Raw genomic sequence first — 18,956 nt, 5'->3', positions numbered from 1 at the left:
CCAGATCAGGGCAAACATGACTAAAACTCTATGAAAATCATGACAAAAATAAAATGTGAAAAAGGGTACGAACGGTTTCCAGGCGACGCTTTAGAACAGTGATTAGCACTGGTGCCTGGGTTCAGTTCCTTGGGTGCTGTCTCTGTGGAGTTTGTATGTTCTCCCGTGTTCGTGTAGGTTTCCTCCGGGTGCTCCAGTTCCCCCCCACAGTCCACAGAAATACTGGCAGACTTGTTGGCTTCTGGGGAAATTGGCCCTGGTGTGAACGAGTATCTGTGTGTCTCTTGTGACGAGCTTGTGTCCCGACCAGGGTTCCCCCCTTCCTAGCACCTGTTGTGTAGTAATAATAATAATAATAATAATAATAATAATGCTTTCACTTATATAGCACTTTTCTGGACACTCCACTCAAAGCACTTTACAGGTAATGGGGATCCCCTCCACCACCACCAGTGTGCAGCCCCACCTGGATGATGCGACACAGCCATAGTGCGCCAGAACGCTCCCCACACACCAGCTCTCAGTGGGTGATGAAGCCAGTTCAGAGATGGGAATTATTAGGAGGCTATGACTGGTAAGGGCCAATGGGAAGTTTGGGCAGTACGCTGGGGTTACACCCCTACTCTTTTCGAGAAACGCCCTGGGATTTTTAATGACCACAGAGAGTCAGGACCTCGATTTTACATCTCATCCGAAGGATGGCAGCTTTTTTCAGGATAGTGTCCCCGTCACTATTCTGGGGCATTAGGACCCACACAGACCGCAGGGTGAGCGCCCCCTGCTGGCCCCACTAACACCTCTTCCAGCAGCAGCCTTAGTTTTTCCCAGGAGTCTCCTGTCCAGGTACTATTGTTCACACCTGCTCACACCTGCTGAGCTTCAGTGGTCTGCCAGTTGTGAGTTGCAGGGTGACACGGCTGCTGGCTATTATTATTATTATTATTATTGAAGATGAAATATGAAAATTATTGCATTGTTATAACCTGCGCACTATCACAAATGCGCTAGAAATCGTAACGCCCTCCGGTCGACAGGGGTCGCTCTTGGTTACGATCCCAGGTTGCTCCCTTAACCAGCCCATCGATACGCCGCCTGTGGGTTGGGTTAGTGCCTACGCAAATTGTAAACAGGAAATCGCCGCGGTTGTCTGTCTGCACTTTAACAGTACAGTATTTTCAATTATTTTAATATAGTTTTGCATTTTTGTTCCTTTTTAAAATGTGTTTTTAAACGAGTGTAAGCGGGCTTTTTCCCGTCGCGGTGTTTATAGCTTGGCCGTGGTTATTTTACATCACTTTTTGTGAACTGATGACATTTTACACTGAAATGATGTTTCAGTGTAGGATGTAATGAATGTAACCTCTTTTAAACTTAATTGCACTGGTTTATGCCGTACTATTTAATCTCTGGGAATATCAAGATAAATTTGCTGGGGAGCGTTTTGACTCTTCGTCATACTTTTATGTTGTAAATGTCAGGAAGATGTAATAAAGAGAACTGTTTGTCTGCAAAATTGTATTTTTCAACGGCGCCAGAAATACATCCATCTGAAATAACGCAGTGTGCAGTTCTGTATTGTAGCTCCTCGTCTAGTTGCTCTTATTAAATGGACGATAGCTGTTCCATGCATTCGCTTTTAGAAAGCCACTTATTCCTGGTTTAAGAATGGAGAATAAAAAAACAGCCACTCCGCTTTACACAGTGGTGCACAGTGTCCCTGGTGTAATGTAAGAGTGTTGTGTAAGCCGGCAGTGTTACATCTCTTTTCCGAGACTGGCGGCAGCTTTTCAAAATTCAACAGGTTGGGCCCGTCTCGTTATAGCAGTATCGTCTTGAAAACGAAAAGAAATGTGACCGTTTCTACGTAGTTCGAGGCTGGGAGACGTGCTGAAGACGGAGCAGTGCTCGTGTATTAGACATTTACAATAACCGCGTGTAAAAGGTCTTAAATAGAGAGAAAAAGATCAATGTTTACCGCTAATACCGATGACTAATCTAGAACGAGCAAGTCATACCGGTCCGAAAAAAGGAGAGGATGGGGCTTTGTTGAAATGTTTTTTCCTTGTTTTTGTTGCTATCGTGTAGGCGTCGGGGGAATATGGGAAAGAGCTGTAAGGTCGTGGTGTGCGGACTGGCAAGCGTCGGTAAAACTGCTGTACTGGAACATGTGCTGTACGCCAACCATGTCGTCGGTAAGTAACCGTGACCTGGTCTGTCGGGGATTTTCACAAATTCTGTCTCGGGACCTTGAATCAAGTTTTCAAAATCCCCCAGGGCATTAACAAAGTCAGCGCAGTGGGCTTATTCAAAACCGAGAGCTCAAACCGGAGGACACGGGTGAAAACTCTGGGGAAGAGCGTTTAAAACCAAGAACAGGAGACAATTTTTACACGATGCGTTGTGAGACTATTAAGATTCGCAGTAGTTTTGTTTAAGCTAATACTCTGGATCCTTTCCGGAAAACGGAAGAGACCCTTGTGCCTAGAAGTAACGCAGCTAGATGAGCCAAGTGGTCTCCTATGATTAGTAAACATTTTTATGTTCTTATATTCTTTATTATCAAACTTCAGGTTCACTGTAGTGACTCATTCTATTGTTGCAATTCCCAAATAATTATTTTCTTGAACCTCAAAAACATTTTCTATATATTTCTGTGCCCTGTTCAAAGAAGACATTTCAATGTGATTTTTGTTTTCATTTTCATTGCAATTACCTGTAACTGTAATGATCATATCATCAACTGACTGTAACCAAAATCTCACCACTGGAGTCACATAACTGGCAGAGCAATGCCAGGGGTAGCTCTTGTGACTCTTTGTGATGTCACAGAGAGATGCCTCTCCTCTACTCCAGACTAGCCCTGCCGTCAGGCATGGTGGCTCTTGTAGAGCGGTCAGAGGGTCAGGGAAGCTTGTCTGCCTTTCCTCATCCCTCCCTGTGCACAGTAGAGGAATCTTTGCAGTGAGTGGCAATACACAGAAACAGCTGAAGGTTTCAGACTGGCTGGGTGTAGTTAAAAACTACAATAATAATTGCTACGGCAATGAAAGAACCACTCTGCCTGTCCGTGCAGGCTCCGAGCCCATGGAGACTCTTGAGGATATTTACATCGGCTCCATTGAGACGGACCGTGGGGTGCGGGAGCAGGTGCGCTTCTACGACACCCGCGGGCTGAGGGAGGGCATGGAGTTTCCTCGCCACTACTACACCTTTGCCGATGGCTTTGTGCTGGTGTACAGCATCGACAGCAAGGAGTCCTTCCGACGCGTGGAGGCTCTCAAGAAGGACATTGACAGGCACAGGGACAAGAAGGAGGTATGACCCTCACCTGTCCCTTTGTATGTGATGGATGCAGTAGCTTTGCCCTTGCATATGCAGCCAGGTGGTATGCTCATGCTTTCAGTTGTATGTCTTCAAGATAAACAGGAAAAAAAAAACACGAAGCAGAGAACACAGCAGAAACAAAGGTTTATTTAAGGTTTTTAATAGGAAACACTTACAGGCCAAGGGTTTGAGTTTCTGGAACACAAATCCCTGCCTTGTTGGTGAAGACAGTACTCTGGCTTTCTTCAAGTCACAGCTGGATAAGATCCTTGGGTCAGTCAACGATTTAGGCCTCCTCTTAAATGAGAAATTTCTTAAGTTCAGAACAGGAGTAAATGAGAAAATAAATAAATAACAATAGCAGGATTATTGAATAATACATATTCTGCTTACTCTTTCTGCTTGTAAGAAGTTCTGATTGAGCCACATGAAATGAAGGGAGATTTTTGTGGCTCTGTGCGCTCTGCTGGGGTGTAGTGTCGGTCAGTGGTGTGTTGTTGAGAGGCACAGCAGTGTACAGGTTCCACTCCCACAGTCCTTATCATTGTGCTTCTCCACAGGTGACTATTGTGGTGCTGGGGAACAAGTGCGACCTGCAGGACCAGAGGAGAGTGGACAGTGAGGCCGCGCAGCAGTGGGCCAAGGCTGAGAAGGTGCGGCTGTGGGAGGTGTCGGTGGCGGACCGGCGCACCTTGATCGAGCCCTTCGTCTACCTGGCCAGCAAGATGACCCAGCCGCAGAGCAAGTCCACTTTCCCGCTGAGTCGCAACAAGAACAAGGGCAGTGGCTCTCTGGACAGCTGAGCGCATGGACCCAGCAGGACCGGACTGAGAGCTTTCGGGAGAGGCCGGGGCGAGCGGATCAGAACTCTAGAACCACAACACAAGATAAGGAAGGTAATTTCCAGGACACAGGACATTGGAAATGCTAAACTGAGTACAAGTAATTGGCAAAACAAAACTCAATTTTGTGTTTTACCTAATTCCCTCCTGTTATTTTCTTGGTGAATTAATCTCTTAGTTTGTGAATTGTGAATGGGTCGGTGTGCAAAAGTGTTTATCCCACTGTGGTGTCGGAACAGCAAGGGCTCCAAAACAACACTTGACAGGATTCTGGCAAATCCTGTATTACCTGTGTTATTTAGAAATCCACACAACCATTTATTTTCTTTATCTGAAAGGAAACTAAAAAGCATTTCCCTTTGCAGATTAAGGACTGAATAATTTAAAACTGACTAGAAAGAGTGAGTTATTTGTTTCCCTTATTGCTAACAATTACGTCGCTTGTTTTTAGCTTTCTCTAACCACTCTGCTTGTTTCCCAAAGTGCCTGATCCCTTTTGTCCATCAGGCAACAGCAGTTTGTGGTTAGGCTTCATACGCCAGGCACCATTCCAGATTTCAAACCACTTTTTCCATAGGCATTGGCGCTTGGGGCTTTTTCAGTGTTGCTTCTTTCCTGTTCAGCTCATTGTTGTTACGAAGCATTTTAAATTATACATTAACGGACCCAAGTGTTGTAAAATGTGCATTTATGTCAAAACAATAAATAGGAAATTGTTACACAGGTTTCGTTAAGCAGATTTTGAAGTTGTAGATTTATTTTCTTTTACAAGTGTGACGTGTGATTCTGCATCTCATCTGCAACAACCTGTTTAATCTTCTGTTGGGGTATTTTTTATTTAAGAGCAGAGAAGGGAGTGATGGCTAAATAGCAATGTAGGAATTAGATAGAAATTCCTGAAATTCTTTATCAGTTACCTGCTGTTTATCCCATTAAAAACATTTTCCACTGTTTTCTCATTTTACATCTTTTATCTCTTTAGATAAACACTTTTTTTCTTTAATAGATTATTTAAAACCACTTTCTAATTTTGTATATTTTCTTTTTTTCCCCCGTGTGTTTTTGTCTAAGTAAACTGTTTCTGTCAGCTGCAGTTGTTGCTCTCTCTGGGGTTACTTGCTGTCTCTCTGGACTGAATGTGCTGAACCCTCTTGTAGTGCTGGGAATATGACTTGTCCCCTGGGCTCACTTTACTAAAAAAGGCAATCAGGTATTCATCCAGCGTACTACTTTTCAAAGAGAGAGAGAGAGCTTGATCGATGTTTATGTTTTTCTTTTCTGGGAAAATATACCACAGACTCACGCATTTCCATTCACAAAGATTAATCATACCACATATAACTGCAATTTAACTGCTGCATGACAGTTACTATAAATCAGTGAAATGTTATTTAGATCCCGCACATGAGAAGTACAAATTAAATTATTTTTTTCCGGTGCTTTTTGTTGTACGCGCCTGTTGAAGAAGAGCCAGTCATGTGGGTTTCTCGGCTCTCGGCTGCAAACCCAGCAAATGCACACGGGATCCTCCGGGAGGGTCCTCTGAGAGGGGTCAAGAAAGCGAGGGCAGACTAATCACATTATCCATTGGTAGAGCTTGGCCACTGACATGCACTTACAGTAGATGTGCTTGGGGAATCCTGGTCACAGTCAGTTGGTGACATGACCTGGGCTTAAATCTGAGACACCTGGATCATAGAGGTCCACCTATACTTGAGCAATGGCCTCTACTGGTCTACTGGACAACATTGAAACTCACTGGAGAGTCTTGGCTTTAATACCACTATCACTTACTTTTATGAACGGTAGTTCAGTGTACATCAGTAAACTTAGAGGTATACTTGACAAACAGCCAGTTTGGCTTAGCCATCATAGGTGTAGCTGAAGGGATTACGACCCCATTCCTGCAGGTACTGTAGGCAACCCTGAGAGGTCAATGAGCAGAGATCTGGAAAGCCCGCTAACTTACTAGTTAAACAACTGATGGGACCAATAAAGTTATTCGGTGCCTGGCTGGTAGAGAACCGGATGACAGCACTGTCCACAAAGCCATGGCTGCTGATGCCTGCTGTAGCTTTACAAAAATAATTATCCTCATTAAATTACTGGATAACATTGTTTTAGAAGCAGGAAACTCACTTCTGCACTGTATTTGTGAGCATCTCTATTTTAGATTTTTCCAGTGCAAATCAGACAATTTACAATTTTCCAAGAGGAGAACTAAAACAGAGCTATCATCAATTCATATCAGAAACAAAGCCCTCATGTCAGATGTCCCCAAGGATACTGAGCAAGCTAGAGTGTGAATGAATTTTAGCCATTTGATGTATGCGTACACTTAAAAAAAAAAATGAAAGTATTTTATTTTGGGGGGGTATCTGCCCTTAAAATTAGTTAAAATTCACTCAGTCCATCCAGATCATTTGTCAGAAGCCAATTGATCCAAGGATCTCATCCAGCTGCTTTTTGAAAGAATCCAGGTTATTGGCTTCAACAAGATGGCTGGGTAGCTAGTTTCAGACTCCCACAACACTTTGTGTAAAGACGTGCCTCTTCTTCACAGGTTTAAATGGACTTCCACATAGTTCCCCCTTGTGATCTCTGGTTTGTGTTTCAGTGTCGATACTGTGTTGATTTTGTTCAGCGTGTTGATGTTGTTAATATCGTATACAAAGTCAGTGGTCCACCTGTGAACCTTACCTGGCTCTTGATCTCATGTAGTTTGTTTGTCACTAGTCTTTAATGCATGCTGTTCCATTGAGATTTGGAGTTTGTAAAAAAAAAACTACTTTTTAATTTTCAGTTCTGTTTAAAAATGTTTCCGTTTCAAAGCACTCAACAATATCTTGATTATTTCATTAGCTAGGGGGCCCAGTGCCCTCATGGTTACAGTTTTTTATTTGTGTGTATTTTCTAAAAACACTGACAATTCCCATTATGTCTCAGCTGTTCTGAAACACTGTTTTTCACAAAAAGAAATGACATAAATGAGGTTGTACATACAGTATATATAAATAATATTCAATATAGAATATGGTATTTATGTCTATGTTTTTTTTAATTATTGAGCTAGTAACTACTGCTACTAGTAACTAGTTTTCTGCTTTGCACTCATAAATGTATACTCTGACCTAGAGAGTATTAAAGGGTTGAAAAAAAAAATCAAATGCCTTTACTTGTCAGGACTGTGTATATTTTTCTGAACTTCTGTTTAATAAGATGGGTTGCTTCTGGCTAAGGGTCGTAAGGTCATATCCTATGAAGCATTTGATCCTTTCAGGAAGCGTATTTACACTTCACCACTAAAATGACAGGCAGATTTACATTAAACTTCAACAATACTTCTCCAGCATACAAGGTTTTTAAAAAACAACAAATCAGATTAAATCATTTTGTCATCTTGACATCAGGAGATCAAATCTCTTTTTCTGTCTAAGCACAAAAGTGAAATTATGACAGCAGGGAATTTCTGTCTTTCACTGCAGAGAAATATAAAACATAGCATAGCATTATACATTTAATGGAATAATGTAATACTTTTTGAAGCTTTTTATAATACAAAAAAAGTATAAACATTTATTTCGGACATCTTACATGCAGGATAAGGGTAGTAAATATGCTGAATCGTCTCGTAGTGCTGAGCTCCCCTGGGCTCACTTTACTAAAAAAACAATCAGGTATTCAGGTAGTTTTTATTTTATTCTAATTCTAGGCTCTATGAGCTGAAAATCTATTTTAGCACACACCTACTGAACAAGGTACTGTCTGATAGTACTGCAGTCATGACCTCGAATGGGCTGCAGAGGGCAGTGTTGCACTGTCATTTCCTCCACTGATCCTCAGTAGAGCTCCCTTAGTACCATAAGACCCTCTTATATCCGAGCCTGGCAGTAGAATAAAGCTTAAATCCACCATAACCACTAAAACACACTAAACGTTGTTTCCTGTAATCTTAGAAAGCTCTGCATTTATTTTAAATCCCTGTGCACAGCTGTAGAGTTCCCCTTCAACCATCAACTCCAATTGGCTAGACAGAAAGCCGAAGCAGAGAATCCATCTCATCAGATTTCTTGCTTTGGAACATTAGAAAATTTGATCAATTTGAAATAAAAAAAAAAACAATTAACTGCTGGCAAGGGAAAAAAAATCATTTTATGCCGTAAATGAAGCGGTCGTATGTGGGATGTTCTGTTTCAGCACTGATCTAGATAGATAGATACTTTATTGATCCCGTGAGGGAAATTGCAGAATCTATTTGTTTCGTCTACACCAGTTTCCACTGCTAGTCCAACACCTACCTGGCAGCCTGTGCGAGCAGCAGAAATGGTAGCCCAGGGACAGCAAGGTGCTGCTCTTGGGTCTAAACATCTCTTTAGACACCTTCCACGGGTGTGGAGATCCATATCTGTGACCCTCAAACAGCACCTGAGCTAAACCCGTCCCATTCTTCATGCAGTTAAGTATTAAGTCTTTAATGCTTAATACTTATGTATGAGCGAGCGGTGTTGCAGATAATCTGCAGCAGGAGATCAATGGGTTGTACATTTTATTTTGTGAAACCACTGGAGTGCACACTTTCCATCTTCAAGGGCCACAGGAACTCGTGGTCCACATGAGACTCTGCTGACATCCCTAGCCTTGCTTTGTGTTTCGGAGAACAGTGCAGTGCTAAGGGGAAGAACAAGCCACTTGGAATAAAATGATGTAAGGAAGAGAGTATAGTAACTTTGAATGGGAAGGGGGAGCAAAAGTTACAAGATGGCATGGTTAAATGATCACAACATGGCTCCTGGAGTTACAAGTCACTTATAGAAAATAAACACCTACACCTCAGAAAGGTGCATCAAGGAGAGAGACAATAAGAATGCATTTGCTGGGCTTAAGCAGGAATATCCCATTGGATATTCCCTGCAAGAGTGATGAAAGACCTGAAAAAAAACAACTTGATGCAGTCACAAAAGATGAGACTTTTCATTGTTACTGCTTTATTTTCACATAAGGAGAGAGGAGAGAATGGGAAAATTTTTATAGTCTGGAGGTATTTTATTTCACCCTGGCAGTTACTGTGGTGACCTTATAATCCTCCCCACTCGCTCCCAGCAGTATATCTTTCAGAGGCTTTTCTGTGAGTCATGCGATTAAGGCTTGGAATGATTTTATAGCGTGGGGCAGATTTACTGCAGCTGCCACATGGAATATAGATAGAAGTTTTATGAACAGGTACACGGGCTCACTGCAGGCCAGAGCCGACTAAATGCTGCTCCTGTGGTTTTTGTATTTGTCTTTAAAAAACAAACAAACCATACAGTCAAGGTTTCAAATGTGGAATTCTCAAGAATTAAAAAAAAATCACAGATAGTCAAAGATACTAATAGAGTCAGCAGCTAGAATTTGAATTTAATCTCAGTCTGGTGGCTATAGAACTCCTGTTCTTGAGTCTCTGCACTGGCTTCCAGGAGAGTCCAGAATTGAATTTAAAATCCTTCTTCACTTTCAAGGCTTTGAATGGCTTTGAAGAGCCTGCACACCCTTCCATCACTGATCTGTTGACTTGTTATACCGTCCATCGGACCAGACCAGGCTGCAGACTGTGGTGGACAGGGTTTTTTTATTGGCTACATAGTGTACCTGTACTTAGTACAGTATTAGAAAATCTGACTACTTGGGTGCATTTAAACCAAGCATCCAAGATTTGTAATGCCAAAATTAATGAAGTCAGAAATGAATTAATTTAAGAGGATTCTGATGATTGAGAAGTTTGATTTTGCATCTTGATAAACTGATTTAATCGATCGCTTTGCAGAACCTGCTGGACTGGGGCTCTCCAGGAGCACAGCAAGAGAGGCCTGGTGCAATCCCTTTGTGTGATGCAGCTAAACTAATTTAACTGATTTTAGTAAGGCTAGAAGGAAGGATGATTTTGTTCTATGCGACATTAATTACTGTCAAGGTGTAAAAATAAACCTCTCAATTCTTCTTAGGAGAAGGAGATCAGTATCACACAATCCTTTCAGGTCTGCTCGTGTCCCACTGTGCTCCAACACTACAGCCGTTTCCAATTAGTCAAGGGAATTATTTTCAAAGGTTATATCAATTTTGTCTTCCAAATTTAAAGAATGTGTCATCCTTGAACCTCTGGAGAGCTCCAGAATATTGCCCACATTCCCCATAATAACAACTAAGATTTTGAAATTCTTGAAGTGCTATGGGTCCCGTCCCCACTTACAAATCACATCACATACACTCCTGAGAAAAATCAATAGAGATCTGAAGCACCCCTTTCGATACAGGAGGTTTAATGCAGTGCCAGAGCCAGATTTTCCAAGTGTGACTGCTGGGTGTGTGGGTCTGTGCAGCAGTGCGTGAGAGAGCTTGATCTCATGTACACAGAGCCAGAAGTTCAGTAACGCACAAAGTTATGAATTTATAAACAACTGAGTGCATGAAGTTCTGCCTAAAGTTATTTGCAAAATATATCAAATGTAACTTACATGAAAGTCATACTGTAAGTACATCTTGTGCATCTGTCTCATTTTTATGTTTTTATCTTGTTGGATTTTGTTTAAAAATATTTTTAATTTAAAATAATGGTTTTGTTTGTTAATAGCCCTAAGGATATGCTTTAATATGTCACTTAAAGATTAAATTAAAGACAACTGCCCTGACAAGATTCTAACAAGAAAAGGTCAAATACATTTCTATCGATACGGTTGTATAATCAAAAGCATATATTTAACTAAAGGTTGTATAAAGAACTAGTAAGATCTCATTTAAAATACTGTTTACAATTTTAGTCACCGTGTTATAAAAAAGATACTACACTGACATGCTGGAGAAACCAGAGGACACAAGCAGAAACTACTAGGAAGCAAATTTAAATCTGCATGTAAAATTGACAGTAGGAGTCACTTTTTTACACAGAGATTTGTAGGGGTCTGTAACAAGCTGCCTGAGGTTGTTAATATTGCTTCTTTCAAGATACTAGCCCTCAAATGGTATAGATTGGCATAGCCTTTCTTATGTTTGTGTGTCAAAGCTTTTGCATTACATTAAGCAACTTACAGAGATCTGATCTGGGTTTCACACACACAAGATAGTGTTTTGGGAGAGGTGAGGGGTTAGTGAGAGACAAAGGGGTTGTTGGGAATAGAACAAATGAATGAGATACTTGAATCAAATATTGACTTAATTGGTATCACAATCCCATTCAGGTTTGTAGCCAATGGAGAACTTGAGTTCCCTACAAGGCACATAGGGCTGAGACTCTCCAGGACTGGGAGTGAGGATCACGTCTTAAGACTTTAATCTTGTGTATACGTTCAAGCAGTCCCCCCGAGTTTACACTCAGATGAGCATTCTGTCCTTTGTTGTGCAGAAGAAAAGTCTGATTACATGAAGACAATATTAACCTGATACAAACCCCTATTTATGTAGTAAGCTCTGCCTGTAAGGGACAGCTTCATTTGTCCAGCATCTCCTACCTGTAAGAACACAGAAGTGTGTGCAATAATCTAACTTTGAATCGAACTCCATCCCATCTGCTCCCAGGAACATGGCTCCTGATCACTCATTAACCACCCCCCCAACGGAGCAATGCATTCTACTTACCATGATGGAGCATGGCTTTCACACTGCACTGGCATTCTGTGACATCTCTTTACCCCCGTCCGCGTGCCAGTGTGATCTTATCGCTGTGCATCTGTCAAAACAACCTGAATGGTTATACCAGCTCTGCTCCAGCAACCATTTCTCTGTTAGGTGGCAGCACGGAGAAAATCCCATCAATTTATCAGGAAGCAGCTTGTCTGTGCTCATGGGTCGTGTCGACTCAGAATGTCTCCTATAAACACAGGGCGCAATGCATCACACCAATCCAGCACAGGGTGCTCAGACACAGGGATAATGTGTAGGAAAGGTGGAAGGACAACCATACAACCATACAGGAAGTACAACCATACAAACTACACACAGAAGGCACCCCAGTCTGCAATCGAACCTGGGACCCAAGAACTGTGGCAGCAGAGCTAACCACTATGCCCCTGTGCTTCCTTTTTTGCAAACCAGTTTTCAGTTGTTTCTATTTTTTTTTTACAAAAACAAGACAACACAACATTCTCTCATGCCCCCAAATCCTCTACCTCCCCTGCCATTAGTGATAATCCCCCTTAGATAAAGCCAAATACGTGCAATAGCAATACTGTGCAACAGGACGTCACTGCACCAGCAAAAGTATTCCTTCAGTATTGCCCTCCCTCCAGTGTTTAGTAGGCAGTAGCTAGTCTGAGATCATCCAGTTTATGGATCTCATTCAGCCCTTTCTTGAAAGATGTCAACTTCAACAACTTGGGTTAGTATCTTGTTCCAGACTCCCACAGCCCGTGCAGAGAGCTCTCTATAAATAACGTTAAGACAGGGCAGGATGATTCAGCATTAGCACTGATTCTGGAGGAGGATTACAGTGCCGAACGAACCAACAACCAACTGGATCTTCTCTTGCTGCTACAAGAGCATAAGAAAGGAGTGGTCATTCAGCAGAAGTACGAGGTGAGACCCAGAAGATATACTTGATTGGAAGAACTGACAAAAAAAATAAATCTTCTTTCCAAAACCTTAAGCACATTTGAACACTTCAAACGTGTAAATTTCAAACAACATTCCAATTCCTGTTCCAGACAATAACAGCTTCCAAAGGTTTGCATGAAGCTCCATGATGATAACATAGAGGGAGTAAATCCTTTAGTTTTCCATCTGAACTCCAGCAGATTATGCCTTGAGTGTATAGAAAACTTCACCCCATAGTCACATGTTTTTCAATGAAAATGTAAGTAAAAAAGCCAGGAAGTCTGTACCGAGACTGGAATGAGCAAAGCCCATCATCATTGAAAATGTCTGCTAGAATGCTAATCCCTTTATTTCTCCAGAACAGAGAAGAGAAAGAGGAATTGCTTGTAAGGAGTCTGTCCACTTATCCATTGTCTAACCTCTTTACCCAGTTGAGGGTTGTGGGGGAGCCGGAGCCTCTCTTGGCAAGCAACAGGAATGAGGCGGGATACGGACAGGGCTGGACACAAGTCCATTGCAGGGCACACTCAGACAAGCACCAGAAGCCAATTACCCTACCAGTATGTCTCTGGACTGCGGGAGGAAACCCATGTGAACCCAGGGAGAACATGCAAACTCCACACAGACAGCACAGGGAGGAATTGAACCCAGGCCCAAATGCAGCTGCGAGGCCATAATGCTGGCCATTGTGCCACTGTGCTGCCCGTAAGGAGTTTATGATTATGGAAAATATGAGAATGGGAATAGCTCCTCTTCTGCGATTTCATGAATCTCTAGTAAATGCCAGTTGTAATTAAGTAGGTAATTACAGGACCAAAATGTACTCTGCCAGGTCTAGGGGGAACACTCATATAAATTAAATCTTGATGCCTGTATGGAAAGACCAGACCATCAAGCGGACAAAATTCAGCAGTGAAACAAAAACAAAACAGTAATTGCAAAGTAAAGGAGAAGGGATAAAATGTAGGTTTAGGTAGAGCCGGCTACCACAGATCTTTTCAACTCTAAACTCATACTGGAGTGTTTCTGGTGTGAGCAATATTAGTTATTCATTATATTATAATGAACACAGGAGCATGGATCCTCTCGAGCATAAACCAAAAAGGGCCACAATTCATATCATGTATATATTAATTCATGCATATGGAATACATACATGATACATGTCCACACTATATGCTAAGCATCTGATTGGGAGCCCCTGATGTCTCAAGCTTCCAAATCAACTTGAATTCATCTAATTAGCATCTCAGTTCGGACACATTATGAAATGAAATCAAGTTCCGTTGCCTTTGATTGAAGAGGTGCACTCAAATTCAAGTGCTTCTGAGGCCTGGAGAGCTAAAAAAAATACAGTTGTGATATTGGCAAAGTCAATCGTCGCTTGAGGTTTGACAGACAGCAGGCAGGGGGTGAGTAGGCTGGCGCTGGTTTGAAGACACTTAAATGATGCAGTGTGAAGAGGACTAAGGCACATGGCACAAGGGAAAGGCAATACACAGCACATGGGCATTTGTCCCCAGCTTAGCCTAGCAGAAGACGAGCACTGCCCAAAACCTTCCACTGATCATTCGCACTGCAGGCTGCTTGAAAACCTAAGGCAACTGTGTAAAGTTGGTGTCCAGGGGCATTGGGGGTGGCCATCACAGTCATTCATGTGTCCTACCCATACCTCCCATGGCCCCAGAGCATGCTGGGAGTGACATATCAGCAGCTACGGAGTATGACAAGATGACAAGGAGATGTTACATGTCATTATGTTCCCACTTCCAGTAAAGCAAAACGTGACACAAATAAAGTGGAAGCTCTAATCGATTTATTTTGACCTCCATTCCCCCCCCCCCCACCCCTGTCTCTTACACTCTCCTCTGTACAACACAATAAAAGCAATGAGCAATCTCTTTAGCAAAATATTTTCCTCTCTTTCGACCTAACAGTTATTATAGTACATCGGAAAAAAATGATATTATAATAAATTGTACAGTGAACATTACAGAGGTTATACAATAAAATACTGGCCAGGTCCCTAAAGTCTTTATTTTTTCATTAATAATTTCATTTTTGTTTGGATCAGACACAACTTTCACGTACTGTAACTTCAAATATTTATATACAACCAGACACACAAACAATGATCTATGAACTATGACCTTTAGTCAGGGTGATACTCACAGTGATCAGTACCAGAGGAGGCAGCTGTGAAATGCCAGGGCACATTTGTTTGGTATTTTTTATTGTAAAGGAAAAGATCGGAAAAGGAGAACAGCAAGGTATATTTGAGTGGCACTGGAGGCCTGCTGACATTTCTGTGCTCGGTGTCCAGCACGTTTTCACTCAAGTTCAGACTTGCAGTTAATTAGAGCGATATCCTCTTTTGATCAAAACTGAAGACAATGGCAGTTTTCCTTAAAAAAAAAAACAAATCCATTTTGAAATAATATACTGGCTGCAGTCTGGCCACCTTCTGAAATGGTATTTTTGTTATTTTGTGCTTTTGTCAAGAATTCCATTTGCAGAGAGTGCAGTTACATTGTCCAGTCACGTGGTGGCACTATGTGCTGGGGGGGGGTTACATTTTGTATAAAGCAGAAGAAAATCTGATATATTGCAGATACCTTTTCCAGCTCTCCCCCTTTAACCACCCACACAGCAAACTGGTTTCAGCAGTAACAGGGACCTGCTCCACTTTCCCACTCTTTCAGCTGAAGGAGAATTTCCAAAGCAGTGATTCTTTGTTCCTCTACAGCAGGGCATATGACTGTTTCCAGCGCTTAAAAACCAGAAAAAACCATAGAAATCCTTGCATGAGTAAAGACAATTTACACATGACACACATACAGTATGAACTGTATAGCTAGAATTTAAAGAGCAGGTGTTACGAGTCTTAGGAGACCTGCTGATAAAGTAAATGTTTTATTGCCAGGACTGACTCATTATCAGCTTTTTATTTGGCACTAGGTAAGGAAACACTGGTCTTCCAGTTTTAATTAAAAAAGATTGCCTGTTTTTGTGCTTGAGGCGACCAGCTTGGGGAAAGGTGAGCTCTCAGTCCAGTCACAATACTTCCATGCCACATCTTTAAATGTAAATGTTTGAAAATGTACATTTTTTTGTATTTGCCTTTACATTGTAGGTAGGCACTGAAGCAAAAGCCTAGTAATTCTCTTAAGTTCCAGTACTTCTGTTGTAGTAAAATAAAAAAAACTAACACAAATTGCACATTTTATTCTATTAAGTAATGAAAAATTGATATGCACTACATGCCCTGACTATCACCACATTATATCTTAAATTAATTAATTCACCAGGATGTCACCTATCCCAGATCAATGAACACAGAAGAGGCTTCACATACAAATGGGGATTTATAAGTAATACCTGTATCAACCGATTAGAAAACTTTTTTGAGATAAAGAGCACCAATAGTCTGGATGCCTGCAAGTGTAAAAATCATCCAGTTCTACCTTTGAGAACTGTTCCAAGGTTGAAACCTCGGTTAAAAGATTCTGCAGCAGCTGTGAAGTACAGGCGTGCTGTTCTGTACCGAGAGGGGAGTGTGCCAACTGCTCTGGAGAGCTTTGGGAAAACTTGCATCTAACTATTCCTCTTTCCCTGCGACGCATCGGCGAGGAAGATGCAGCACTTAAACAAAATCAATATGTCAGAAGAAAATACAACCAAGGAGAAAACTTGTATGAGCATCTCCTACTGTATTCATTTGTCCGATTTCGGTCACAGTCCATCACACCGACTTCAGAGGCACAAAAGACTGTCAGGGTTTAGAAGTAGCGCATTTCAGTTTTTTGTGAAACAAGTAAGAAATTGTAATAGCATATAGCTGATGTTCATTGCCGATTCTGAATCATTAAGAAGTACTCATTAGTATAGCCTACACTAGTTACATACAATACAAAGTATCTAATCTCCAAGAGCCCTGTGCTCACATACATCAGCCGCTGGTGTGAGAGAGAAGATTTGCCAGGAAGCTGCCAGCAGGAACACGGCCAGCTGTCACCCTGTGAGAAGAGGGGAGGCTGGTTCACCACTCTATACACGATGGGGTTGTTATCACCAGAATCCATTCTGGGGCGAGAACTCAGGTGAGTGGGTTTTGTGCTTTAATCTGGAATCGGGTTGGCGGTCAACCAAGTCAGGCCTGCCCAATGACTGCTGTGTCTCAGCCTGCGGGCTTAAAACCCTCGCACGGGGGCTGACAATGAAAAAAAACCCCACCCAGAACTTCAAAAAAATCATAACCAGCTCTTTTTTTTCTAAGCTTAATTTCATTTTTTTTTTACAATACAAAGATGACGACACCACAGCAATCCCATCCTGCCCCACCTTTAAAATACACGAACAAAATGCACAGACACTGAAACACACTATGAAGGCTTCCCAGATTTCTGAAAGCCTTGGACTGATTGGCCCTTGTGCTGCTAAGCTGCTCCACGCCCAGCTGAAAAGGAACAAGAGGGCTGGAGAGCACTGTGCTGTCCACACGTGCGCGATTAAAAGTTGACTCTCACTGCGATAAGGAGACTTGCAACAAAAAGACCAAATGGAGAGAAAAAGCATTTCTCTGCAAGGAAAATCCATATGCAACCCAGGTTTTTTTCCCATCTTGTCGTGCTCTGGCATTTCCTTCCCAATTCCCTTCCCACCATTATTACTCAAATCCCTTTGTTATTGCTAAAAAAGAAAGGTTTTTTTTTCCCAAGGCTTCCTCTAGACAGACAGACGTATCTACTTGACATTTTCTAAAAGCAAGTTTGAAAATAACAGTCCACTGGATTCGAGTAAAACCTTCTGTAATCAAATCTATTTAAACCAATAAATGTTGTTGTGTCTTCTAGTCAGCGCTTGACCAGTCTTCATTTCCGAGCAGCAATTTTCCTCTTGGAGAAAATGTTCACCCATAGGCCTGTGATAAGAACAAGGTAATCGGCACATCTGGCCTGTTTGATATTGTAGCTAATTCAGTTGATCCAGGATATCGGCTTCAACAACATGGCTCCATAGTTTGGACCACAGGCCCACAACTCCCTGCAAAAAGATGTGCCTCCTGTTCTCCGGTTTCCACGTGTGTTCCCCGTGTGCGCAGAAACGCTCTAGAGCTTTGTCAAAGTCGATCCTCTGAGATCTGAAACGCCAGGAGAATCCACTGTAAAGATGTTACAACTCTGGGCCTCTTGTCCGTCGCGTCTGTGCTACTGTACTACATAAAGGGAGGCGAGGCAGACATTAGGCGATATAAAATCATAGATTACAAACCATGGACACTGAATACATTAAAAGCAAATCACAACTATTTACCTTCTCGTTTACAGACAGGAAGAATTTATTGCAAGTCCTCACTGACCAATGGCAGTGTGCAGTCCCGCCCCAGAGGAAAAAAATCCTTCTTTTCCTCATCAAAATCAAAATGCCAGAAGGATTTCTTGAATTATTCATTAAAATGCAAAACGGCCATCCTTGTGGATGGACTTAACTCTTCAGAGGGCTAGGTCTCGACAGCATTTTGCCGAGCAAAAACAGAACTTGAGCTCGACCTCAAAATGTGACAGTTTTGCCAGACACGGATCGGTGGAGAAACTTCTGTCACCTTGAAGAACAGTCTGAAAGAGCTTTGATAAAAAAGGGGATTTTGCAACAATTTCGGAAAGAAACGGAGAGCAGAGATCAAACGCACAACCGCAAGCCTGGACGTACAGAAAGATTTTCAGAACCCTGAGAAAACCTGAAGACTCATCAAATGGCTATAGACTGTGGAGAGTCTCCAAAAGTCGAGATTTGTAATGCGATTTTGTTAACATTTTTGTTTTTTGACAGTCCTCATGATTAATCTGATTCTTCTTTTTACGTACCTCGCTGAAAGCGAATCACCCCCAGCACATTGTCTTCATTTGTTTTAAATGAATAAGTCAATATTGAAATTCACCCCTCTCCCATTTTAGGGATTCTGAATTGTGCGCACATCAATGGTATCTACAATGTCTCCATAACAGTTTCCGCCTATAATCAATTCATAAAAATGTATGTAGTGTACTCTGTTCTCTTATTTTACAATATTCTATATTTAAAAACTCCTTGAAGAATGGAGATATCACTTTAAAAATAAAAAAAGCTGGTTCGTCTAGGATCAAGGGTTTCAGATAAATGGATTTGCTTGGCATGAAAATGTGGCGTCCTATTTCAAAACGTGTTGCTGACAGAAGCCGCAAAAGAGGT

General features: G+C 41.7%; 1 protein-coding gene and 1 long non-coding RNA gene across 2 annotated transcripts; one reads left to right on the top strand and one right to left on the bottom strand.

Moving 5' to 3' along the window:
- Positions 1–1,093: 1,093 nt before the first annotated feature.
- nkiras2 (NFKB inhibitor interacting Ras-like 2) lies at positions 1,094–7,193 on the top strand. The gene is made up of 4 exons (XM_088906388.1): positions 1,094–1,164; positions 2,086–2,192; positions 3,074–3,315; positions 3,885–7,193. The coding sequence occupies exons 2-4, from the start codon at positions 2,099–2,101 to the stop codon at positions 4,125–4,127; spliced, it is 579 nt and encodes a 192-aa protein (XP_088762514.1). The 5' UTR covers positions 1,094–1,164; positions 2,086–2,098; the 3' UTR covers positions 4,128–7,193.
- Positions 7,194–14,742: 7,549 nt separating this feature from the next.
- Positions 14,743–18,558, bottom strand: LOC148814681 (uncharacterized). Its single transcript, XR_016086107.1, has 2 exons — positions 18,042–18,558; positions 14,743–17,943 (listed from the first exon to the last, which is right to left on the bottom strand). It is a non-coding gene; the product is annotated as an uncharacterized LOC148814681 (long non-coding RNA).
- Positions 18,559–18,956: the final 398 nt, after the last annotated feature.

Source organism: Atractosteus spatula, chromosome 26 (assembly GCF_055471065.1).
Source record: "Atractosteus spatula isolate fAtrSpa1 chromosome 26, fAtrSpa1.hap1, whole genome shotgun sequence".
Classification (NCBI taxonomy): domain Eukaryota; kingdom Metazoa; phylum Chordata; class Actinopteri; order Semionotiformes; family Lepisosteidae; genus Atractosteus; species Atractosteus spatula.
The sequence above is the reverse complement of the archived record's forward strand: the minus strand, read 5'-3'. Positions and strand labels throughout refer to the sequence as shown.